The sequence below is a fragment of the Corvus cornix genome, chromosome 10, assembly GCF_000738735.6.
Source record: "Corvus cornix cornix isolate S_Up_H32 chromosome 10, ASM73873v5, whole genome shotgun sequence".
Taxonomy (NCBI): Eukaryota; Metazoa; Chordata; class Aves; order Passeriformes; family Corvidae; genus Corvus; species Corvus cornix.
Window position 1 is genome coordinate 13,767,977 of NC_046340.1, and position 26,283 is coordinate 13,794,259.

Genomic DNA, 26,283 nt, shown 5'->3' on the forward strand with positions numbered 1-26,283 from the left:
TGCAGCAGACTAATACCACAAGTTACGTCTCTATGAAGGATCTAAGGTGAAAATGTGATTTGGTCTGCATAGTGCAAAATGGTGCATCTCCTGACTTAGTTCTGCTGTCAGTTGGTAACAGAAATGGAAGTGGCATGGTTGGATGCCAGCCACTTGTGAGATTTTACATACCTGTGAAATGCAGGGGGAGGGACAAGGTGGGAATGAATTTTCTTTTTTAAAGACTTCTAAATTCCCATGTATTTGAGCTGAACAACTTAATGTCCCTTTCTTGTATGTTGCAGTTGTTTTCAGCCCGCTGCATTTTATATGTATGGCATGGACCTCAGAGACAAGGGAAGATTATTCATACTGAAATGTATCCGTGTTTCTTTTTTTTGTTTTTAATAGTGTTCCAGGACTTGATTTCACTGAGTATACTTCTCATGGAAATACCTTCTAGCAACAACAAAAGCCATAATTTTAAATGTTAAAACTTGCAAAACTGTTCACACTGCATTAATACATCAGGAAGCTCTTTAAATATGCTGTTTCATAATCTCTTGACTATATTAATTCATCAAATCATTTCTGGTTTTTAATATGTGGTTTGCCTCTTTTTTCTAGAAAACTCTAGTGGATGTTACATTGGAGAACACTGATATAAGGGAACAAATAAGGAATTTAAAATATACACACGAGCAATCTATGGAAAAGCTGAGAGAGAAGCAAAAGCAACTGGAAACAGCACAAATTGAAAATCAGTTACTGAAGTTAAAGGTGTGGTATATAAACTCCCCTAAAAATACTGCACAGTAAGGGCATTGGGTGAATGTTAAGTGAATTCCTTGGCCTTATTTGTAAAGGGTTCTTCATTCTTCATGCCCTCATCATGTCCTCAAGCTCACTTATTCCTGTGAATCAATACTGGTTTAATAACAAAGCATCTCAGCTGGCGACAGGCAGTCTTCCCATAACATGGGATGTAACATAAGAGTCAGGGGTGTTGACAGGTGAAAATTCAAACCATTAAATGGTTACTAGCGTCCATTCCTATTAAGTGAAGGAATATTACAGCTCTCCGCATTGCTACATTAATTTCTTGGTGTTGAGTTTCTTTGGTATTGCACCATTTTTAATAGGTAATCTGTTAAGTCTTATGTGTATGTGGTCAGCAGATATGAGGTGTAGCAGCAGGCATCTTCAAAAGAGAATTAAGCTATTTCTTTCAGAGAAATGCAAGGGAATAAAACATGAAATGCAAGGTTTAATATGACAGAAAGCTTGACCATGTTCTCCCCTCATCTGCCAAATGTATTCTGGTAATCTCAAAAAAAACAAGCCCACAAAAATCCCTAATAAAACAAACACCACCAGCCCCCCTTCTTCTGGGAAGCTTTGTCTCTCTTAAAATTGCTCAAAGTAGACTAATTTGGATATAGTACTGTATCAGAATTTGTCAGATTTTTTTTGGTTAAGTTTGTGAAATTAAGGTGACGGCAGCTGTATTCCTGTTTAATTTTGTCAGAGAAGGTGTTCCTTTTTGGCTGTTTTGCTAGTGACTAGCAGTCATGCTTAATGATGAATGGTTAAACAAGAAAACACAAGTGCATTTCATATTCTGCTTTCCTCTCACAGTGAAGCTTTGCAGGCTATAAAAGTAGCTGTATTTTGCACCTGCTGTTGTCAGCAGGAAATAAAAAGAGGGAAAAACCAAGTAACAGAAGCAAAAATGATGCAATTAGGATTTTAAACCAGAAATTTGGGCTTCACTATAATTTTAAGGACATGCCCCAGCAAGTCAGGGAAAGGTATGTCTGTTTCTAAGAACAGGGAACTGCAGCTTACATCTCAGTTCAACGGAATGCATAAGGATTTGTTTATCTTCAAGCATGTCAAGCTCTGCAGAATACATGCCCTGCATTTACACAGAAAAAGTGTAAATTTTGCCCTCAAACTTGCAGTTTTAGTACCAAATTAGTGAATAAAATACCTCATTACTGTCTTTGACAGTTAAATATAAAATGTGTCTGTAAGGTGCCAAGACATCTGGGAATTCATTCTAGGGGTGAATGTAAGAGGATGGTCTGGAATCTGGGAGGTTAGTGTTGGAAAGCAGTAACTACTGTATACCATGATGACATTCTGGGTGCAGAACACACCTGTGGGGCTTATTAAAGAGGTTTGGTTTATTCATACATCAGTAACAACTTAGAGTGGAGATGTTGCTTAAGCATATTATAACAGATGCCCTGATACATCTACTTTTTTACTCTTGCTTTTACTGTACTTATTGCTCAAGGTGTAAGGAAAGGAATGATGGAGATAAAAGGCCAGAGATCCTATTCCAGTTCAGTGTATCTTAAGGAATCTGGGGTTTGATAATTGGCTTTCTCTAAATGGTACAATTCTTTCAGGCTTCCTGAAATGTGGAAGGTTCATTTAACTCCACACCCTCTCCTAAAGTGCACGCACTACCTGTGCCCCAGGGTTGGCCTAGGTGAGATGACAAAGGACACAACTGCAGTACAAGTGGAGTCCTTCAGAGCTCATCCCTTTTCAAAGAATAAAATGCAGTATGCTAAACAAGCTGGTTTCTACCATGCACGATGAACCCAAGGGTTTACTAAACCTTTCGGTCCTTGAAATAGAAAAAAAAATCCAACCCAAAACCTTAATCATCAGAACTCTCTATTTTGTGTTAAGTGTGGTGATCAGCAGGGAACACTTAATTCCTCCTCTTCCTGTCACTTTTGTAGCATCCACAGCATTTCACTATACCATGGGCTGATTCATAGCATCTCTTGGAAGAGAACTAAGTCCTGGACTAGCTGTTTTACTTCACTTTTATTGTGGTTTACATAGTAGATGGGCTTAAGCTGTGAATATCCTATCTGGTGTTTAATTGCTGAGGGTGTGGTTCAGTCACTGTTTTCAGCCAACAGCAGGAAATCCTGTCTCTGAATTACCATTCTGCCCTCTTCCCTGTAGTTCTAGTAAAGTTTCTGGTTCTGTTGTTGAAAATTAACCCTTCCACACACCTGAGAATGTTGATTTTAAGTTTGATTGCTTTGTTGCATGGTTATCCTTGTTCTTATGCCTACACAAAGAGCAGAATGTGAAAAACCAAGAGAGAGAAGGGAGGGAACTGCAATAAAGTGTTGCTTTGAGTGTTCATGGTCATTTAGAAACAGGAGTTGAAGATAGTCCATCTCTAGTCTATGCTTCAGTAGAATGGGGGGAGATAATATTTCAATGGGGAAATAAACCAAGTGACTTGGAGGCTGTTACGGAAAGGTTCAGTAAAGAGGCATGGCCTGGTCTTGGATAAGCAGTGACTAAATGAGCTGAATTCAGACAACATGGAACTTGATGGAACAGTAACTTCTACAGATTCAAATTATGTGAATACTGGCAGAATGCTGTAAATGGTCTTGATGGAAATGGAAATCTACTTTTGCAATGTCAGATTTATAACAAGGTGGAGCTAAACTTCAAACTCATATTTTCTCATCATGTGAACTCTCTGTCTCCTGCTGCCAGCAATACTGTACTTACTGATGGGTCAACCTTCCTCTCTCATAGGTGGAATCATCACAGGAAGCCAATGCTGAAGTCATGAGAGAGATGACAAGAAAGCTGTATAGTCAGTATGAGGAAAAAATGCGAGAAGAGGAACAGAAACATAAGGCTGAGAAAGAAATGCTCCTAGTATGTACAGCCAGTCTGTAAGAGTGGTGCTTAGCTTGGGTGTCATTCCTCAATTGCTTCATACTCCGGAGTTGATGCGTATTCCTTCACTTCTGTCTCTGTGACTAGTTGTGCCATAGTTACTAAGCTTTCCAAACTTTTGGGGTTGTAGGACTAAGAAAAATATGTATTCAAACATAGGAATGTCAGATAATAATGTAGATTTAAAAATCTGAAATAGAGTAAGTAGGTTTTTTTAACTTCTGATTCTCTAAAAAAGGAAAATACAATGTCCAATTTTAAGTGACAGTTTAAGAAGAAGAAAGGGAAGGGAACAACTTCACTGGATACTACTGGAGCAAGAACTCTCCTGTTCCCCAATTCCCCTCCACCCCCAAGTTTAACCTTTCTATGAACAGTCAGTTATTGCATTTTTTAAAATGATAGAGTAGATAATGATGGAGATTAAAGATAGATGCTCCTTTTTATTTGTATTGCTTTACATGTGAGGAAAGTACAAAGCTGAACATGGCTAACTGTGGTGTTTGAAAAGCTGTCTTTTGCAGCAGCATATTTTTCTTATGCTGTTACTTAACAGCATCCTCAGAAGGGAAATTAGCTATCTAAGAAATGGGTAAAAGTTTCTCTTGGATTGTCATAATGACTCTTTACTAATATCAGTGTATTTCAAAGTACCCCAAACCCTTTGCTCTATGTAATTCACATTTAGGGTCACAGGTCTTCTAGATTTCTGAGTAGGTGTAGTGAGAAGCTTTGAGCTCTTTAAGAGCTCTTAGCCAGGCTCTGTAGCCAAAAAGAGAAATAAATATTCCTCATTAATATATTAGATGCCAATGTGACTGTAAATGTTCTTACTTGTAGGAGGAAACAAATCGTCTTCTGAAGGCTATTGAAGAGGCAAATAAGAAGATGCAGATTACAGAAACAAGCATACAGGAGAAAGACCAGAGGATTGGTGAGCTGGACCGGCTGATTGAACGCATGGAAGAGGTATGAGAGCTGATTGCTGCCTTGAAAGGAAACTCACAAGTGTATGGAGGATATTTCACTTCTTGTTGTTCTGCTGCTCAGTTGCCTGCTCAGTGACATACCATTGCTGTTTGGATCTTAGTTACTGTATTTGTATCAGTAAATGCACCTGGACTGCCATTGAGACAACTGTGATTAGGAGGTGGTTCTGGCTTTCTGGTGGTCCTTACAGGGCTAAGGTGTCAGCATTTATTTAGGAAGTGAGCCATTATTTTAAAGAGAGAATTTAAAAACCATTCAGTGTCCCTTCACGGTCTAATCAAGTAATAATCATAAATGACCCAGAGTCTCTTAGAAATGTTGTTGTGGTAGGTCTGTGGAGTGAACAAAGCTCCATCTGGGGATAAGTGAGAAGCTGATGGAGAACCTGTAGGTCAGGATTAAAGGGAGGGCAGGGACAGGTGACATTAGAGTGGGGGCCACTCAGCCAGGAATACTAAAAGGATGAGACCCTTTACAGACAATGGGAGCAGCCTCTTGTTCACAAGAGGTCCTCATGGGGATTTTCAACTACCCTGACATCATTTGGAGGGACAACACTGAAAAGCATAAGTAATCCAGGTTCCTGGAATGTGTTGATGATAACTTTCTTCTCCAGTTGCTAGAGGAGCCAGTGAGGAGAAGTGCTGTTCTGGACCTTGTTCTCACCAACAAGGAGGAGTTCCTGGGGAATGTGAAGCTCAAGTGCAGCCTTGGCTGCCGTGGCTATGAAATGGTCTTGGATGTACTTTGGCATTTCTCATTTCATTCAATAGCGGGCATCTCATTATCTTTAAAGATTCGTGCCTCACTATCTCAAATACAGGAGCAGAGAGTGTTTTAGTCAGTGGAGGGAATAAAATCTTCTGCTCTTACAAATGAAGTGGTTTTTTTCACCAATTTTACTTTAGTGTAGTACATATTTAATACCAGTGTCTACTGAGAAATAGGTTTTTATAAGTCGGTCTTGCTGGCTTGACTGGTTAGTCTAATGTGCATTGAGTCCCTTTTATCTAATGCTTGAAAATCCATTAGTAGAATTAGTGATTACACTGAAATTACTCAGCTTAATATGCCCCTGTAGTGGCTCCATTAACTTCATCTGGGCTTCAGCCTACAACTTTTAAGTATTATGCAGTGAATGTAGGATTCCAGTATAGTTCACAAGTACAGATGAGTTCCTTCACATTAGTTATTTAGTCTGCTCTTATCTGGCTGATATTCACCCAGTGAGACTGAATGGCTCTTAAATTCCCATTTAAGTGGATAACACACTTACTTCTCTGCTAACTTGTTTTGACTCAGTCCCCAAGTCCTCATAGATCTTCACAAGCACTGTGCTGGTGGCACTTAAACAGGAATACTCTGGGGGAAGAAAATGCAGCAATACCTTTTATCTCAGCCTTGGATTGGGAGATCTTTTTGGAGTGATAACGTGGACAATTTGACATTTATGTAGTTAAAGATTTTGATGACTCATCTTTTTATTGAAAAAAATTCAGTTTCAAGTACAGCCGTATATCTTCAAATAGAAAATTGAAAAGTGATCTTATTTCCATGCATGGCTGGGAAATTGATTTTATTATTATGTATTCTGTGCTCCTTGGCAATAGGAAATACATGAATTTTGTTTAATCAGTTTCTATTTTAATTTCACAAATGATGCTTTGAATTGCAATGACATATGGTTTGTGAAGCCTTTACATTTTGATACACGGAGAACTGAAAGATAACTTTTCTTGTTTAGGAACGTCACCAGCTGCAAAAACAACTTGAATTAAATGAACTACAAATATCTGGAGCAAAATCTGAAAACAACTCCGACAGTGAAAGGTGAGATATGACATGTCTGTGGAACTTTTAGTATTGCTAGGAAACTTTAGGGGTTTCTTTGTTTTTGAAGACATCTGAATTTTGCCTTTTCTGACTTTAAAACTGCAGTCCAGTAGGGATTGTCCATCTGAATGTAGGTTTATTTATGTGTAAAATATCAAGACAATTAATTTTTGTGACAAAGACCACCTTCATGCATCTTTTCTGAAAAGTTTGCAAATGTGTACAGTCCATTGTAGATGGAACAAGCTGTGACATATCTGTGGCTTGCATTTTTCTTAAATCTGTATTCTCAAATTTAGAGGACTATAATCCTGACTATGAATACTTTCACTATCTAAGCTCAAAGGTTTATATGACACTGCTTGAGTGGGTAAAGATGAATTATAACCAGAGACTGAATAATTGTACTTGATTACTACTTACGGTTCTGTGGCACCCAGAAATTTAGTTTTAAGGCTTTGGGCATCCTGCTGTTCTTTGGGAAGCATAAACATAAAAGGAGGTCCCTGCTGAGAGCTTCTCAGTGCCTTGTATTGATCAGTGACCAGCTTCTCTGGTTCCAGGATAAGAATGGCTTTTCGCAGCAGCCTGTTAAAATAATAGCTTAAAGTGAACAGATGTCACTTGCATACAACATAGAATATGGAGATGAAAGATAATTGCTGGTTTCCTTTACCCCTGAATAACACAGACCCTTCTCGCTTCAGTGAATCCTTTTCAGTGTGAAAAGTTACACTGCAGTAAAAAGGGTAAAGGCAATGTTCAGGCAGGAATTCTTGCAATGCAAGCAAGCTCACAGTTGCAATCTATGCTGTGCAAGCAATGAATCTATGTTCAGATGATGCTGGTTTGTTCTTAAGTTGTCTTTACCTGTCTGTACCTTATCAGACACTTGTGCTCCACCTTAGAAAGGATGTCTGTTCCGTTTCTCTATTGCTCTAAATGCTTAAGATCCTGAATCTTCCAATGAGATGCAAAATATGTGCTTTAATTGCAATCACAATATAAATTAAAGTTTTGTGAGACCTTAATATGCACAATTGAAAAACCAGCAGCAGTGCCTTGAATTTTTTGAGTCCTTGTCAAAGTGCTGCAGTTACATTTCTGCAGAGTACTTCACAGTTAATAGAGACTCTTTTGGGGGTGAAAGAGCATACAATTCAGTCATTCACTGGAATCATGTCTTACAGTTTGCCATCTGCTGCTTTGTCTTAGAATGGTTTTTCTCTTTAACAGGTTTTTTTTCCTGCTGTGCACAGGTCAAGATGAAAAAAGCCTTTTTGTTTTTGATTCCCCTCTTCCCGTTCTCAAATTCTGTCCAGTCCTGAACCTAAGAGTACAGCAGTTTATTTTGTAAGCAAGTAATTGCTTTCTTTGACAAATTTTAAGAATTGGACATTCAGATAAAAATGGAGACTCCCATGGCCAAAGAGACAAAAACTTACGGAAAAGCTTCACTCCTGTTTCCTTGTATATTCTAAAGCTACTTTTCTGACAAGCTGAAAACCAACTTGTGGCAGGAGTTCTGTGGGTGTTCACTTTCTGTATTAAACAGATCTGAAGAAATGCAGAATCTATCTGAAGAGTTGTATGCACAAATTTAAACCATTTATAGCATTCTTGCTGACTGTTGAGGAGTTAATACTATTCCAGTTAGCATTGTGCTGCTGTTGGCAGCTCTGCCAAATTCTTGACTCAAGGCTCCCCTGCAGTAAGACAGCTTTGAAAGCTTCCTGGCTTTTGTTTAGCATACATTTCCAAAATATTTGCAGGTAGTAGTAAGTCAGGCTAAATGTGTCTCTCTGAAGCTAAAGATCTAGTTGTCTAAAAGCCTTTCACTTAAAGGAAAACACATCTTGAGATGAGTTTTGTCACATTGTTTAATCGTCAGCATTTCAGGCTCTGACTAAGCATGTCAGTATGCAAGACAAAGGTGAGTTGAATTGGGTGGAGACGGCCACTTAGACTAAGATCACATTAAATTGTACTTTGGACAATTTGACATCTGTCAGTGCAATTTGACTTGCCTGCCCTGATTTCTGGTGGATTATGGGGGTTGTTCTTGTTCTGCTTACACTGCATAGCTCCCCACTTACAGGTTTGGTTCTTGCATGTTTTGCCAGGTCGCAGCATTTGGAGGAGGTAGCGGCCAGCCTGAGAGAGCGGATCAAGCATCTGGATGACATGGTCCACTGCCAACAGAAGAAAGTCAAGCATATGGTTGAGGAGGTGAGGTGTAGTAAAACGTCTTTGAGGAGCACTGATTCTTTTAGTACATAATCCAAAGAGAACTGTGTTCTTTGTGCAATTGCCTTATGCCACCTTAGTTACAGTGGAAGTTGAGTTAAGCATCTGGAGCCAGCAAAACAGTAGATGAAAGCAGTTTAATCCAGTGGCTATGGGTTTTATACTTTTATATAAGTATAAAGATCACTTTTATATACGTGATCTTTAGGCTGACACTAATTCTTTACTTCTTCAAGGGTGTTCAGGAAATGCAACATACAACTTCTGGCTCAATGTGAACTATTCAGAGGGTACCTGCTGACGCAATGCAGTCTAGTCATGAAGGGTCTCCCTCCTGTACAGACGTGGAAGGCAAAAACTGACCTTTATAGTTCTGTTGTTTTAGTTTGGGGGGGGGATTTTGTTTGGGTTTTTTTGTTTTTTTAATGTGATTCCTCACAGAAATAGGTGAGTAAGCACAGTTTTTCACTGCTCATCTCTTCTTACCCTGGTCTGGGGACACCATCTTAGCGGATACCATTTCCTGCAAAATTTTAAGTGGAATTTTGCTGGATAGATGCTTTAGGTTACAGGCTACTTATGTGTCAGGAAACTTTTGCAGTCAGAAGGCTGTAATTGCAAACATTTCTGTTTCTCCAAGTGGAAAGAATGACGTGGGAAATAGATAAGTTTAAATTGGAGCTTTACAAAGCAGACTGACAGCTCTGTTTAGATGAGCCTTCCTACTGCACAGAGGATAGGCATTCATGAGATATCTTTGATTTGTATCTGGACATCATATATTCAAAATATCAAATATTTAGAAACCACTCAAATCTAAGGCATTCTTTCTGCATTCACAATGTGCTATTGCAGGATTTCTGATTAGACATGGAGCTGTTCCGTTTTTGTCAAGTATGTATTTATATGTAATTACGTGTATCTGCTTTGTTTTATAAGATTCTGATGTAGTCCTTCTGTATGATCAGATGTGTGATACTAAGTGTTTTTTACACAGAAGGATTAAAGTCATAACAGACACGTCAAGTCTTGAGGTTTTGGTTTTAGTTTAGTTTGCCATTATCACTGTTTTCAAGCATCATAGCTGGTCTAAAACTGAACTAGCAGTTTTTATACCATGATAGTCTATTAAGGAAAATTTCTTCAGTCTAATAATCCAATCCATCTAATTAATGGATTATGGTGTGGCGGTGCAAGTGGTACAAAAACCCCTCATTATGGGAACAGTTATTTAATCTGTTTTGTATCTGTGTTCACCAGACATTGTATTATGAGGTTTTTTCTGTCTGTTCTAAACAAAAGTTCTAAAGGATTTGTTATACATGTGGCACCCTGAATGATTCTAGTAATATATGAGGATGGTGGCCTAAATTTTGCCCTTTATTACTAAACGTGTTTTAAACTGCTAGTTGACCTCTAGTGGGCTGCATTGGTAAAACAAATCCTTTCCACTCCATGTTTTGTTTTGGAATAAAACCACATACAAAGCCTGAGCCAATGATTATGATATCATAAATATTAGATTTAATGGGTGAGTTTAGCTTGCTGATTCCTTGTAATGAATCTCTGTTGGTGCCTTCATATACACAGAAAGCCCATCTAGATCATCTGGTTATCATATTTAATGAGTGTTAGGTGACCAAGTCACTACTTAATTGTCAAACATGTCTGCTTCTAACTGCTGTCTGACTGCCTGCTCTTCAGATTCAGTTAAACTTCTATCAGTCCTTGATTGCCACATAACCATAGGCTAAATATTTTTGCTCTCTCCTTTAGTCCTTGTGTGTTCTAATTTTTAATTCAGCTTCCTTGAGAACGGCATGAACATCTGTAGCTACATCTGTATTTTCACTAGTGAGGTAGCTAAAGACTCCTGTACCAGAGGTTTGATCAGGTCAGGTGGTACCAAGTACATCAGGCATTTAATGTTTGGGGCTTTGCTTTTTAATTTCGTGCTATTTGTTGCTGTGTTTGTACTGTGTTCAAGAAAATACCCACAATATAGTTGGCATGCGCTATTTTAAACTGGACTCTTAATTAAAGGCCTAAAAATAGCAGCTTTAATAATGTAGAGAAGAGTAGCTGTTCACCATGGGGCAAGAGAAAAAGCATTGTAGATATGTATGCCCTCAACTATCCAAGCATGTGGTGCTTTTCATGATTTTGTGCTCTTCTCTACATAACATTAGATAAGTATTTTTTGGCTCATTTTAAGCAAGCACTCACTAACTATGCCATAGAAGCTGAGAAACTGGCAATGAAAATATTGAAAAGCAAAGCTATCTGAAGAGTCTGTTCTGAAGTTAGGTTAAAAACTAGTGAGCAGCAGCACTAAAAATATCTGCTAGAGTAAATAGGGAAGATTGCACTACTATTTAAGTCCCGGAAGACATGTTCATCAGGGTATATTTAAACACACATCCTCCCTACACTAAATTTAACTGATTGCAGAATTTAATGGCAAGGAATAGCAAGAAAAGTGCAATGAAAACCTGTCATGTTACTCATTATTGCAGTATTTTCATGGCTGGTATCTGTAAAATAACATGCCATCTTAGGGTTTATGAGGGTATTATAATGATATTGATAACTTGCATTTAAATAATTGAGAAAGAATAATCAAGTAATTCAAAAGCTAGAAATCTTTCTTTCTGAAACTCTTAGCTTCTCTGTGGCATGACAGCAGAGTGAGAACAGGCTAACCTGGTGTCGTGGTTTTGACATGTGGTTTTGAAACTCAGGAGAGAAGTGGAAGGAAAATAAGTAGTCAAAATTATCAGCAGTGCTTTTGTTGGAAGCTGGAACAGAGCTACTCTATGAGCTGCTAGGTGAGAAAGCCTATACTTGCTTGACTGCAGGATGAGATTTATTTAGTATTAATCATCATGTATTGGACACAGATCTGAAGTATAAATAAGGGGTTTATTCTTCCAGTGTAAATCACAACGAGTTTATGCTGTTACAATCTCCAATTCAGAGAAATTGGAGAAATTAACATCACTTCAAAGGGATGCTGAACAAACAAGATATACTGCTTCAAACTCATATGGAGAATTGTCAAAGTTGGACAAGTACTGAGATGAATCTCCTGGCTGAAAAAAATCCCAAAATAGATTGCTCTTAAGCCCTTCTTGGGAAAGATGATGGATCATTTGCAAGTGACAGGTGCAAGACATTCTATAAAAGAACAGCAAGCAGTCAGGACGAAGTGAAAGAGAAACTTTATAGTGGAGTTTTCTGATGCAGCGGGCAGCTCTAACACCTCTGATGCTGTTTTGATGGCATTTAAAAAAGTGTTAGGAGGTGGTGGTCAATCCTAACTTAGGCATAAAAGGGGATGCTGGCAGAGAAGCACCAAATGTAGGAGGCCATGGAGGGAAAGAGTATTAACACCTTCCTCTTCATAAGTCTCATCATGTTGGCACTGAATGCAGTGTTTATATGATCTAGGGAATTGAGCCCAGGCAGAGAAGGACACTCACAATTCAGTGTGCTTATACTCCTTAGCAAAGAAATAATTTGCTTCTAATTTTTTTCCTCTTAAAAGAAATCCTTCCATCTCAGGTATTAATAGAACCTTTTTCAACTTGATCTAGTTAAACCAGTCATAAATTAAACAGGAGCACAGAAAATAACTTTCAGAAGAAAAATAAATGGAAGAAATAAAATGGAAGTTTGCTGGAGTCAGACTTTCAATATCTCTGTGTGTTAGCTCTCATGCACACACATTTTTCATCCTCATAGGGATACTTTTCTATGAGAGCAAAAAATTGCTGCCCATTAGTGCACCAGCTGAGCAGAAACTTATCCTGCATAGTCTTAAAGCCTCATGTTCTCATTAAAGAGAGACTGCAGATGATTTATGGCTGACAGATTCATCCATGTGCTGAACTTGTTTGTTACACAAATCTATTTGCTCACTGCTTAGTGTAGTACATTTGATATGAAACGCTGGCAGTTAAAAGTGCAGGACTTGTATCTGGCAGGTGTTTAGAAACCCAGCCCTTTTCTCATGCTATTTGTACATTGCAGGCTTTCAAAAAACAAGTGAGGAGAGACAGATGGCCAGAGTGGGTCACCCAAAGCTCAGAGATTTTTTAGCCTTTGCCTTTGACGCTATCTCAAAGTATGGCTGGGCAGAGAGAGACTTGCAAAGACAATCCAGGAAAAAGACAGTTTGATGAGAGGAAGAATTTGCAGGGAAATTCAGGTGAAAGGCAGAGGCACACAAACTTGAGGCCCTTCCACTAAGGACTTTCCCCTGCAGAGATGGGACTGGGCAGGCAGATGCAGGCACAGAGGCACCACAGCAGGGCATGGGAAGCTGCTACCACATTGTTTCCTTCGGGGTTGAAATTGCTCTTGTTCTGTGAGAGGGGTAAAAGCTTCTCTTCTGAGTATCTATCTGATAGGGTCAACCAGTTCATCCTGTTGATCTGCCAGGGTAGGAAATGAAACTGTCATGTAAGATAAATGAAATACAAAACAAATACAAAAAAATTTGATTTTAAATTAACAAAATAATTATTTTGTGGCTTGATCTCAATTTCAAACCTGGAGAGATTTAAGAGAGGTTTAGTTCTGAGATTTGTGCAATTCACTTTGAAATGGATGCAATTTCATTGCACAATAAGCTAATTTTATATGTAATGTTTCATTGTTGAGAAGCAGGAGAGGGAAGGAAATAAGCATTTACATTTTGTAAGCAAGGCGAGGGGGTTGATGCAGATATAGGAAGCTGTTCTGAAGGGGTCTGAAGAAAAAAGGATATTTGATTTCATGCCAAGAAATTATCTACAGAACTCAGATTTCACGTGAAATTCCCCTAACTACTGAATTGAACTGTCTCTAGGTCATGGCCCATGAGCTGTTCTCCAGCTTTAGTCTCAGATTCGTTGGATAATAAATGGTGAGCAGACACCAGGGAGAAGCTGTCTCCTGTTCTGTCGGGGAAGATACTTGCATGAAAGGAAAAAGTGCTAATGAGCAAATGATATCCCAAATGCAGAAGATATTTTGTATTGCACAAATGGGGTATAAAAGAAGAAATTTTTCCACAAAAGACTTGACCATCTGAAAACATCTGTATCAAGACAGTCCAACTTCAGATATACAGAGAATTTTCCCTCTTTGAATATGGAAGAACAGTTTCAAGGTCAAGTAAAAGAAGCCACACAGAAGCACAGAGGAGGACAAGATGGAATTACCAACAACAGATGCCAAACTTTTGTTAACCAAAATCTGCACTGCATAGTACCTACCATAAAAACAAAACAACAACAAAAATGCAGAACGAGAAATGTAGAAAGAGAAACCCACCTTGCGAGATTTGAGGAAGAAGATAAAGGACAGAACACGAATAACTTGCCACACCCTCCTCCACCCCTCCCCAATACAAGCGTTTGGCATTCCTTAGTGGACTTAAGCAAGCAGTACATTGCTTATCTATTGGCAGAGGTAGAAGCACTGCTGGTGTTTGGTGAGAGTGTTTATATATGCATAACATCAGCACTTTCAGCTGGGAATTGCCAGGCCAAGTCATTAATTAGAAAACTTGCCCATTACTAAGGTAGTGCTTAACGAGGTGGGTTGATGTGCAGACAATGAGCCAATGTCTGTAACTCATTAGGATATGCCAGCCTCTGCTTTAGCCATATGTGGACATCAACCACTGGCATAATGCGTTTATAGAGCTCATTCATTTAGGAAGGTCTCTATGTTGGTGCATTAACCTAAATCAATCAGTTGTTACTTTTTCTGTAAGTGCAATGTGAATTTTAAAATACAAAAAGTATTGATAAGTTGCTCACATGATTTAAGGAGGATTAAAAGGCAAAGGTGCTCATTCCTATTTACTGTATTATTCTCCCTGAAAAAATTTCAACACTTGTCTAGCCTCTCATAAATACCAGTTAAGGTCCAGTGAAATACTGGACTGGGGAAAATCCTGTTTTCCTTGTACAGCAATTACCTCTGAGAGTTCAGGCTGATGTTACAATGTGTCATCTGTCTTGTTTTGTGCATGCTGTGTAGCATGTGTTTGTCCTGTGTAGTCATATTTATGACCAATTTGTTCATGTCTCTATATTGGTGTTACTGATGCCCAATCCATTAATGGTAGATGAATAAGGAAAATATAAGCATACTTGAGTAATATGATACTTACATATATTAAAACTACGTCCTGATAAATATTTTAAACTAATGGATAATACTATCAAGTGGTAAATGTTGACTGTGTTTACCTAATAGCTGGGTCTGTTCCAATCCAGGAGATCACTGTGTAGTTTAATGCCTCCAAATCTGTGTCTGAGTTACACAGAATAAAATAAAGTTTCCTATTTCAGGCTTTCTTTATAAAGGCTCTACATTTAAACACAATTTTAGTTTTTTCTCAAGATGCTTTTTCCTTCTGCTTTAGTAGCTTAGTAATTCTGTTGACTTTTCATTCTAATACCGCTACTCACATATCCAGCATTTCTTTAGAGACTCTTCCTTTTAGGTCTTGAATTCTCCAATTCTCTTCCTGACTGTTCTTCTTAGGTATTCTGTCCACAAGATCAGTTTAATGCTGTTGACTCTTATATCTCACTTTCCATCTTAGTGAAGCAAAGTTTAGTTGCTTGATGGTGCAGGAGAAAGTCAGAAGTGCAGCTCCTCCTAGAAAGTATTTACACAGCCCATTCAAGTACTGTGACAATTGTTTGGTATTTGGAGACTCTATATAAGGTGCAGCAGTGAGAAAGAAAGAGATCTTCATTGATGGGATGGACAAGAAGAATTGAATGTTCTGGGAGATGCAGCAAGATAAAGTGACAGTGGGAAGATTGAAGCAGTTTGAGAAATGACCTCAAAGTTTCAGAAGGAGGCAAAAGCATAGAGGGGGTAACAGTAGTAGGGTGGAAAAAAGGATGAGAGAGCTTAAAAAGAAGTGCATGACCATATTAATCCTGAGTCAATGGATAAATTCAGGATGATTCACATTCCATGTTGGACTGATTCAGATCATTAGAAATTGCAGTGGGTATGTGAAATGCAAGCTGTACATCCAGCACCATTGGCAGGGAACTTCATGGATTGTGCCAGGATGGGGAGAGATCAGTTGCCCTTTCTCTGCCCGACAGGGCAATGCTGGGGATTGAGGTGGGGTGGCTGAAGGGCTGAGAGCACGTGATGCCCCTCAGTTGCTGGCACACCAGATAAATTACAAACTGTAGCTTGGGCCTTGTAGCTTTTCTCTTCACAGTTTTGGAATAGACAGATATCTCCCAACAGGAGAAGGGAAAGCAGGAACAATGGATACAGTGGGTTGGGGGAGGTAAGAGAGAATGAAGTGGTAAGAAAAAGGGTGACTGTGGCCCAGGGTTGCTAAAGTGACATTACTACTGTTAGTACAACTGTTTTGAAATTAATTGATGTAACTGATATTTCTAAGTATGTTGCCAGTTTTGTTTGAGTGCTTAATGTAGACATGAAGGTTATAGAAGTACAGGTAGAAATGTGGAGTCTTAACAATGTAAGTCAGGTCAAGAATTAAGTGCTAGGGGAAGTCTGTCTGGACATTTCTAGAGAAGGTTGGAAGAGTGAACCTGAAGGATGTACCTGAATAGTGCTTGTAGAAAATTATGAAGAAATCTGAGAGGGTAGTTGTGCAAAAGCCAGGTTTGGGAGCAAGTTGCTGAGTTCAGTGAGCTGGAATGCTGAAGTCTGCAGACAGCAAGGATGAGGTGGATTATAGGCCGTGGGCATCGACCAAAGAAAACATAGGAACATCTTGATGATAATTTTATCCTGGAGTCAGTCCAGAAATTACTTGGATACAAGAGTCAGTCCATGGAATTTGAGAGTCTTTGGTTTGCAGTGATTTGTTTCTGACCATTCTGACCAGTCTATTCTGGCCACCACTCAGGCCCGGAGTTCAGTATTGTGTTTGACCCATCTTGCTTCTCCTCTCTTCCTCTTTACATTGTATTCAACCCAGAGTTAAAGTCTATTGCTCTGTCACCTGCTAGTTGTTCTCTTGATTTATGAAGCTTCTAGAAACAAAGAAATTCTCAAGACTTGGATTTGTGGGTTTTGGGGTTTTTAAAATTTAATATAGTAATATATTAATATAATCTCATAGAGTTATTCCTGTTTTTCCTGGTTTCCTGTGACATACCCTCTCAAGGATTAATCAAATCAGGTTTTTCATTCCTGGGGCTAATGGCATAAGATGATGTGTACCCAAGTCCTTATTCAGTAAATAAACTTATTTTTATAGTAAGTTACTCTGCTGGGATGTGTCATCTGTGTCAGGCCACTTGTTTCAGCCCTTGGACTGCAGTAGCTGCTGAGGCAGCTGTTTGGCCATGTGTCTGGGGATGCAGCATTCCTGCTCCATTCTCATCCTGCTTTCCTTCTGCAGTGGCCTCACAGGGTGCTCTGTTGCATCCAGGGAGCAGGACTGCTGGACATTTTTCCTGGTGCTGAAACAGCCTCTCATTTTAGCCACTGTTGCATTTATTTCTCCTGAAATGTATTTGGGGTGTGTGGCTGTGTCTGAGTTCCAAATGTTTAAAGATCCACCAAAAGGTTTTATATAAGTTTATGTAAGTTACACAATTCACAGCCTGATCATTCTGTAACCGGCATGGTCTAACCACACCATTCTGTTTGACTGCTAGACTGAGACACTGAGCATGGGATTGTGTAGGACCATATTCTCTGCAGAAAAGAAGACATATTTAAAAATCTGGTGTGATTCTGGGGCAAGGGCATGGTTTTAATGGGTTCTGACTGGTACTCTGTTACAGAGAGGCTGGCGGTACTGTTGTGTATGCTTCAGTCTGCTGCTCCCTAGAGCATCCTCACCAAACTACAAAATGTCTTTTTGGAGTTCAGTTCTGTGTTTGGGAAGGAGAGGAAGCTGTTTGTCAAAATCTTCCTTTTTGTATTCTCCGTTAGATTTTAAGGTGTCCATGCTCATCTTTGCCTTCAGACTATTCTAATTAAAGTAACTCAAAAACATCCTTAGGGAGTTTGTCTTTCTGTAGCCAATGTGAAGAATAAATGGAACTTTAATTTTAACTTACACAAAATCTATTTGTACATGATACTGGTGAACGTAATGGTTACTGTCAGTGTATTTCATGTCTTAGGATCTTTCTATCACAGAATGAATATAAGTTAAGGTACATGCCTGTGAAGCACAAGAGTTTGGTACTGCTTTTGGATGACAGATAATTTGATCACTTATTTGGAAACAGAAATATTTTGTGTTTGATGTAAAAACCAGCCTAGGTAGCTGATGGAGTTGATTACTCTCAATAACAAGCAAGAATGGCTGTGTGTCAGTGTGATCACACAGCGGTGCTTGGCTTTGGGCTTCTTTGGCACTGATTACTGATGTTAGTATTACTTCCTTATATGCACAGTAGGAGAACAGAATATTAATAGAAAAGATCCACTTGAAAGTCCTAAGAGAACAGTTTATCTTTTTAAAGTGGAGTTTATTGGCAGGACTGAAGCTATTGAACCAGTGAAGACATAGCTGACTTCATTCAGGCATACTATTAAACAAAGTAGTAATTAAATATAAAGATCAAGGTATGTTCTAAGATTTTCTGAAAATGCTACAAGCTTTGTGTTTCTGTGAGTTGAAAACTGAAATGATAATAGCTTTAGATGACATGGGTGGTTTTTACATGGACTTTAAAAGAGAAAAAAAGGAAATACCGGATTTTGAGAAAGATGGATGATGATAGCACTCCTGTATTCTGCAAACACTGTATGGCATTTATGTTTTAGCTTTTCCAAGTAACAGCTGATCATTGTGTCAGTGAGATGTGATACCTGAAGGTCATGGAGGCTAAATTAAAGTTCAGTTGGTGTTATAACTTTTCATTTTTCAGTTCAATATATGTATTTGTTTTGCTTAATTTCTTTCATAGTTCTGTATGTTTTTTTAAAATATTTTATAATTTTCTAGCAGTAAATTTTTGGGAGGGTGGTAGTACTGCTGTTGTTTTCATTATTGTGCCTTGAGGATTTTATCTTTCTCTTTTAGCAAGATGGGAATATTTCTATTAATCCCTGTTTCCAGATATGCTGAAAAATTTTACACTGGTGGTTTTGAAAGGGACGTTAGTGTTTTTTCACAGCATTGATTTTAAGCTACAGTGTTTAAAAGTGACTGGTGAGAATGCATGGAAAATTTGACCCAAGTATTCAGAAATGGTCATTCTTGCAATGACTGCCATAGAAAAATGAATGCATTCTGAGTGTTCCTTGATTTCAGTTTAGCTGTTCTATAGAATGAATTCTCTTTAGTAAAAGTCCACTAAATTTGGTAGCTAATCCAGTGATTAAAGCAGTTTGTGAATACTTACAGGTATTCAGTTACTGCTGAACAATAATATTAAACATGTTTTCTTCCTGTGATACCTAGATCCTTTTCTTCCTTTTCCCATCCCCATCAGACTAAATGTCTTTGTTTTTCTTCATAGATTGAAATGCTAAGGAAGAAAGTAAAAGAAAAGGAATTATTTATAATACAGCTTTTAGAAAAAATCTCTTTCTTAGAATGTGAGGTAAGGCATTACCTTTTAAGTTTGCATTATTGTGATTATTTTATGAAACCAAATTAAGTTTGAACAAATGTCATCCAGTGTTACCTGGATGTATAATTACTATATGTATTTGCTGTTCTCAAATGGAAATTAAACTTACGACACCAGTCATACAGTCAGGAATGTATGTAATAAAGTCTCAATATTCATGCTAAGTTTCTTAACTTACAATTTTAAAATGGTTTTATAATGACTTAAACCAGAAGCTTCTGAATAAAACTGTTGGTTTAATTTATATTCTTTCCAGAATTAAGGATTCCTTTATTTTCTCAATAAATACTTATACACTATTTCTTGTGGGGAGAGTGCAATGTGCAATTTTATTTCCTTGTTTAATTAACATAAATTAAATAAACTTGTGATGAAAATTACTGATTCCCAGAATAAAGAATTACAAGATAAACTGGACTACTTAATGGAAAACCAACGAAAGACCAATACAGAAACCAGAGATACTGCCGTAGAATGTGATCTTCCATACAGGTATTTATTTTTCTGCTTGTTTGTAGGAAAATTCCTCATAATGTCCCTTATCAGTGCTGTATTAGTAAACCGTTTTGCTAATAAACTATTTGAGTGGATTGTGGAGTTTAAAAGGGCACTTCACTCCTAGGTGCAGTTTACTTCAGTGATCTATGGTTTAGGATTCATTGTTTTCTTAAAGATGCAAACATACTGCAAACCCTTGGGGAGTAGTTATTGCCAATAATGTGATTTAAGTCAAGAGTAAAGCTGAATTCAGAGAGGGGACCGTGAGGTATGAGAAGTATTGGTGCAGAGTGGCTGCTGGCAGCTCAGCCACAGACACTGCACAGCTCTGCCCGAGGCTGCTCAGCGCTGGCTCCAGGCACAGTCTACCCTGTGTGCCCGGAGGTGTGACCAGGACCACGGGGAGAGCAGGTAACACCAACAGTGGAGGGCTGCAGTAAGTCCTGGAGATCTCCTGGCCCAAGGTGGAGGATTGCCAGGTAAACAGTGCCGTGACAACGCGACATCTGCACGGGAACGCTGTTGCTGCTCTGTGGGGCCAGTGGCTCTGGAGCCTGGTTTCTAAAGACCGGGTGTGGTGCCTCCCCTTCTCCTCAGCTCTCTCTGCCCTGAGCCTGCAGCAGGGCACTGAGCGCTGGGAGCAGGACTCTGCACTGGCATTTCAGTCTTCGCCACAAGTCACCGCAGGGAAGGGTTAAACAGGAAGAAACCAGTAAGATAATGAGGACCACTTCACATTACTTTTATTACCAACAAGTAAACTTGTTCATTGTAACTGCCCTGCAAACTGAATCATTTAGTTTGAGGAATGTAAATTAGTATATGAAATCAGTAAGCAAACTAAAATTTCCTTCATAATTTAAAAATACACTCATTTCGGAGTTCAGCCTAGAGCATATTTTAATGGCATGTGTTTTGAAACCTTAAATACAGTTTTTCACTCAGATTGTCAATAGAAACTTATCTTTGTTGCTCTCTCTCGGGCCCCTCTGTATGTAAGCACAGCCCCTACTTATCTGATATTTTCCTATTTTTGAGATTTATCTCTGTGCAGGAATGCACTTCTGTGCAGTTTAGATTTCATAGAATTACTCTTAATGATTAATTGTGTTCTTAAATGCAATATTGCTATCTTTTTTTGTTGCAGGATCCTTAGTCCTAATAACTTTATTGCTGGACATTCTACTATGAGCTCCAGCAAATGCCAGCCTGTAAATGTGACAGTATCTGCCACAGTTTTTATCAAATATTCTTTGTGGCATTATAGAAAAGAAATATGGAACATACCAAATACACTGACTAGTTTAATTTTAGCCTGACACTATCAACACAAGGGCACAAGTTCATTGCCATGGCATTGTGAGCTCAGCTGTGTGATACTCTAACCTTAACTCTGTAAGATTTCTCTTGTCTCCTGAACAGCACAAGCACTGAGAACAGATCCCCTGAAAGTCCAAGGCCGGTGAGGACATACACCCCGTTCAAGAGAGTGCTGGAATTTAGCACAAAACCCAGTACATCCTGAGCATTCAACTCATCGAGCTTTCTAAATAGGAGCAGGTATCTTGCGCCTTCGCAGCTTAGTTAGATAAATTTTTATCCATTCATAGAGAAGAACAGCAGCATGGAGTCTTGCTAAATTTATCCTGAAAGCAGCTCTTTAGTAACTTCATACCTGAAGTTACTACTGATGTTACCTGTGAGGGAATAGGGAAGCAGCAGGCTGAGTGAAGCAGCAGTCAGGCAATACTGCTTCTTTAGAAGCTGTCTAATGCAATAGTCATTTCAAATGCCTGTAAGAAGGACTTGTATAGCTGTACAGTTGGTTTTTTTCTTCAATTGTGTTGTAATTTGGTTGTGTACCAAAGCTCTAATATATTCTGTTGTCACTACTACTGGAAGCAGTATCTGAAGCTGTGCTGGCAGAGGGAATTAGTGTGGAAGCTCTGAATCTGTTCAGACTGGGGTGGATCACACCTGTCACAGAGACCTGGTACAGTTGAGGGCTTTCTTCACCTGGGAGCAGCTCTCTTGTACCCAGCACTGTTCGCTTGGGAGGGAGAGATGAAGTGGGCTGTTTGAAACAATTCCTTCAACACATGCAGATGAATATAGTGTTTGCTGCTCAAAATAGTAAGGCACAGAGCAGATTATAATGGAATTTGCTTTGTTGGACTGAGGCCCTGGTTTGCACTTTCTCAGTCGTGGGATAGAGTGACCATGGGTGATACATTCAGTAGTAACTGTGTGGGAACATCCCTGACACTTTATTTATTTACTTTTCCATTTGAGGAAGGAGTTTTCATTAAACAAAATTTTGCCTACTGCAACCTGCAGCAGTCCTTGAAATTCCAACAGCAATAGCAATCCTGAATCAGGATTTTGGGGTTTGAGTACTATTTTTTTGTCCAAAGCACTTAAAATCTTATTTTTGGCTTCAAAGTAGCAGCAGGATTGACTGTATCTAGTACTGATCTAATTTAAATATACATATACGGTATTATTTACATCTTGTTTTGATCTTCCACTCTTAGTGAACTTAAAATTAATTAGGAATATTTTATCGTAATTCTGTTAACATGGATGAAGGACCTTTTTGTATTAATTAACTGCAACAGAAAACTAACAACTTAGGTTTTGTATGATCAGTATTGTTCTTGCATGCAGTGTCAATCCCAGGAGGTTCACAAAGGGGGCTTTTATCTCCAGCCTAATGCAATTTCAGTCCTGTCTGTTCAAATCAAGTACACTTAACTAAAGTTGTATTTAAAATAATAATATTTACCTCATATTGAACCCACAAGAAGATGAGTAACGACTCAACTCTGATTTCAGGGATAAGCTTTGTACCTGTGAAATCTTATCTCCATCTAGTGGCTGATAACAGCAAATATTAAACAGACAGTATCTGTTTTGGAAGAGAAAGACACAAAAAACTAATCCCCACAGGTATATTAATGTCCATTAGGGATACAGCTTTAGGTCTTACAGAATGTCTTTTAGCATTTTTGTGCCCAAATAGTCCCTCTGTAATTCAGGACTTGAATTCTGCGCCATGGTTTGTGAAAATTACCTTTAAACTTAAGATAAATGGATGAAGGTGGTATTTTTAGATAAAAGGAAATGCATGTTGTTGTAAAAGACATTGACTGGCAAGATTAAATAAGTGAAAATCCCTCATCCCTCTGATTTTGGTCAGAATTCAGAAAACAGAACCTGATGACTGTGAGGTGCTCAATGAATGGTAGGAGAGGGCAGGATAAGTATCAAAATGTTGTTTTGACACAGATTCAAAGGAAGTTCTCTCTGCTTTTAATATGCTCCTGAGGATCTCCTGAAAATGCTGCAAGCTGTTTTAACTCTGAGACTTGCAACATTTTGATAATCTGCTCAAGCCTTTACCAGGAATGCAGCAAGGCCTTAAGTTTTTACTGTAAAGGTTTTTTGTGTAAATTCTGTCTTGACTGTTTAATGAAATATGGTATTTTTTAAAAAACCAAGTAAGGACTGAAGTCTAAGCTGTATTTTAAGCCAATTTTGACATGCAGTGAGCTGGATGACCATCATTTGATTGGACTACTGCTCTAAATTTGGTAACTGTGAAGAATAGGAAAAGAACTGTATGTATGTAATTGTGTTACATGAAAATGTAGAGCTTTCCAGTCAAATGAGCAGTAATGTAAATTAGCACAGATAATAAAAAATCTGACTGAAAAGACTGTAACACTTCTGTATAAATTTTCTCAATTTGAGACTGAGTAATTAGTACTACAACATTAGAAACTAGTAAAATTTCTGTAAACAGCAATAAAAGCCATATAGAAAGGTCCCAGAAAGTACTAAATGTAAGTCAATTGTATGACTACATTTGTACCATGACAAGTATTTTTTGTGATTTATTCCAGATACTCTGGAAAGTATTTTGGGATACACTTTTCATATATGCCGTATAAATAATGTATTACATTGTATGCTTTTAATACATCTGGTATGTAGGACATGAAAAGGATAAACTGCAATAAATACTGTATTTAAACTTGTTGTTCTGTTGTGTCAACAGTCATTTAGAAATAAACCTACCTTAAAACATTGCAAGCTCATACTGTTCACAACCTTGTTTGTTCAAAACATGTGGGAATGGAAGGCGGCTCCTGCGGAGCCTCGATGTTCTCGTCGGTGTTTCCTTTGGCAGATGGGCTCTTGAGAACAGGAAGGCACTCCCTTGCTAAAGACCTTCTCAAAGCCAAGTAACAAAAGTAGATGAACTCTTTCATGAAAAAAAAAACCTATTGAGTTGCACAGGATAAACAAGAACTGGGCAGCACAGCTCTTACAAAAATCCCAAACAGCTTCAGATCCTCCAGATAACATTTGAATCCATCTGGGATGATGTTCTCCAGGCTTCAGCGGGATGAGACTGGGATGGCTGTGGCCCATCTTTATTTACAGTTTATATCCACTTACTGATAATAGAGATTAATTTTTAAGACTATAACAATAAAGCAATCTACATGTCAACTAAAGAAGAGGTCATGCAAACATGACAGTCACAGTGTTACAGGTTTGCAATGCTCAGAGGAAGAATGTCAAGTTTTTTACTCAAATCATGCTTCCCTATATATGTGTATTCAGTTCAGATTGTCAACAAGCCCTGATACAATCTTGTTGAGATCAGCAGTGCTTGGTGCTGAACCTACAACATGGGATTTTGGGAGCTGGATATTGATGCTTTTCAGATAGCTTTAAATATTTGACATCTGAAAAGTTTTACATATGGAAAGATGAGAAGTAAGTTCTCCCTGCATTAAATCAGTAATTCTGCACAGGAAATCCCTGCTCCACAGAATGGAGATGTACATGCTGGGAGTTTCATCCCACTTACATTTTATTTCATTCCTGTTCAGCACCTGGGGCTATTTGCATGTGTAAAAGAAAAGTAAGTGAGAGACCAGAGCCCTTCCAGCCCTACCTTAAGCACAACATGGAAGGAGCACAAGAAAAGAAGGACACAGGAGCCATTTACAACTCAAAGTATGTGAATATTTCCAAAAGAAAAGTTGGAGATCATTTCCCTGTCTGTTATGCACTACCTGGATCATCTGTGGAAAATCCCTTGGGGAGTTTTGCCTAGAAGTTCAGGGAAGAGGAAATCCCTTTTCTCACCCTGACTGTGGTATTTTTTCCATGGGTAGCTGCCTACTTGATTGATCTCATTTCCCCTGGCCCGCAGCCTTTCCTTCGGTCATCCAGCTGTGCAAGCAAAGGGGCAGTGGACATTTCAGAGCACTTCCTTCGCCAGTCCCTCCGGCTTGGCCCTGCCTTCGTCCTGCTCATAAAACAATGGCTTCAACAGTCCCTGAGAAATGTGCCTCTCACTACTGCTCAGATCGAGAAACCTCCACTGGCATCAACTTTAAAAAGCTGCCGGCTACCACTGGGCAACCACCATTCAGTAATGACCCCACGGCTGCTACACGGAGAGGCTCACTGAGGGTGCGTGTGCCAGTTCAGGTGGTCTGGAGCCAGTGCTATGCCACAGTCCGCAGTTCTGAATTGTTTCTGGGATGCTGTGGCCTTTGTGGAGCCTCATGCAGCCGGACCTTCCTGCAGTGACACGAACGGGCAGCGCGTCAGGCAAGTGTGACCCTGCAGTAAAGTTTTGCTAATGATCCACTTAAAAATGTGGCTGGAGCATATCCACTGAAAGATTCGTATTTCACAAGATAAAGTACCTAAATTTTAAAATAAAATATAGTAAATGTAGCATAACATAGGCAAGGAAAGATGAACCGCCTGTATTTTAAAGTTGTGCATTGCTCAAAAATGATAGCAGAAATTTCCAGAATTTTGAGAAAAAAAATTGGGTTTAGACTTTGCTTAATAATTTCCACAGACAAAAGATGTCGAAAAACTTTGATAGAATACCAAATTGGTGTCTGGGGAGGGGGAACAGTCAGAGTCTGCTGAGGTGCTGCCCCAAAAAGTTGCTAAAAGGTGTCAAATTGGTCCCAAACGCACAGCCTTTCAGCTGCTGCTCCGTACGTGTCACACGTGCCATACAGAACACAAAACGCAGCTTTCCCAGCTGTTGTTGCAATTCTCGTACGATCAGGGCGAGTGCCCAGCGCGGGGCTGAGTGGCCCCCGCTCCCGCACGCCGGCCGCCCCTCAGGGCTCTGCCGCCGCCGCTCGGCGGACGGGCTGGAGGATCCTTTTCGGCGTTCGCGTTCCGAGCAAGTCCGGCCCTGCCGCCGTGCCGTCGCTTCCGGCAAGATGGCGGCCCGCGGGGCGCTGCCGGGTGCCCATGGCGGCGGCTCCGGGGCTGCGCGGGCGGGCGCTGCCCGAGCTCCGCGAGATGCTGAGGCGGCAGGAGCGGCTGCTGGCTGACCGGTGAGGGCTGCCGG

At 39.2% G+C, this 26,283-nt stretch overlaps 1 protein-coding gene across 5 annotated transcripts in view; it reads left to right on the plus strand.

The window, feature by feature from the left end:
* LOC104683831 (myocardial zonula adherens protein) overlaps nucleotides 1-26,283 on the plus strand; it is a 54,339-nt gene that overhangs the window by 21,664 nt on the left and 6,392 nt on the right. For 4 of the 5 annotated variants that reach the window (XM_019280775.3, XM_010390840.4, XM_039557726.1 and 1 more), the window contains exons 6-13: nucleotides 607-759; nucleotides 3,565-3,690; nucleotides 4,552-4,680; nucleotides 6,446-6,531; nucleotides 8,658-8,763; nucleotides 19,269-19,352; nucleotides 19,774-19,874; nucleotides 21,303-23,980. In XM_019280775.3, coding sequence (XP_019136320.1) covers nucleotides 607-759; nucleotides 3,565-3,690; nucleotides 4,552-4,680; nucleotides 6,446-6,531; nucleotides 8,658-8,763; nucleotides 19,269-19,352; nucleotides 19,774-19,874; nucleotides 21,303-21,405 — 888 coding nt within the window. In that variant the 3' untranslated portion in view covers nucleotides 21,406-23,980. Of the gene's footprint in view, nucleotides 1-606; nucleotides 760-3,564; nucleotides 3,691-4,551; nucleotides 4,681-6,445; nucleotides 6,532-8,657; nucleotides 8,764-19,268; nucleotides 19,353-19,773; nucleotides 19,875-21,302; nucleotides 23,981-26,283 lie in introns of those variants that run through there. The other variant, XM_039557729.1, reaches the window with a different exon arrangement.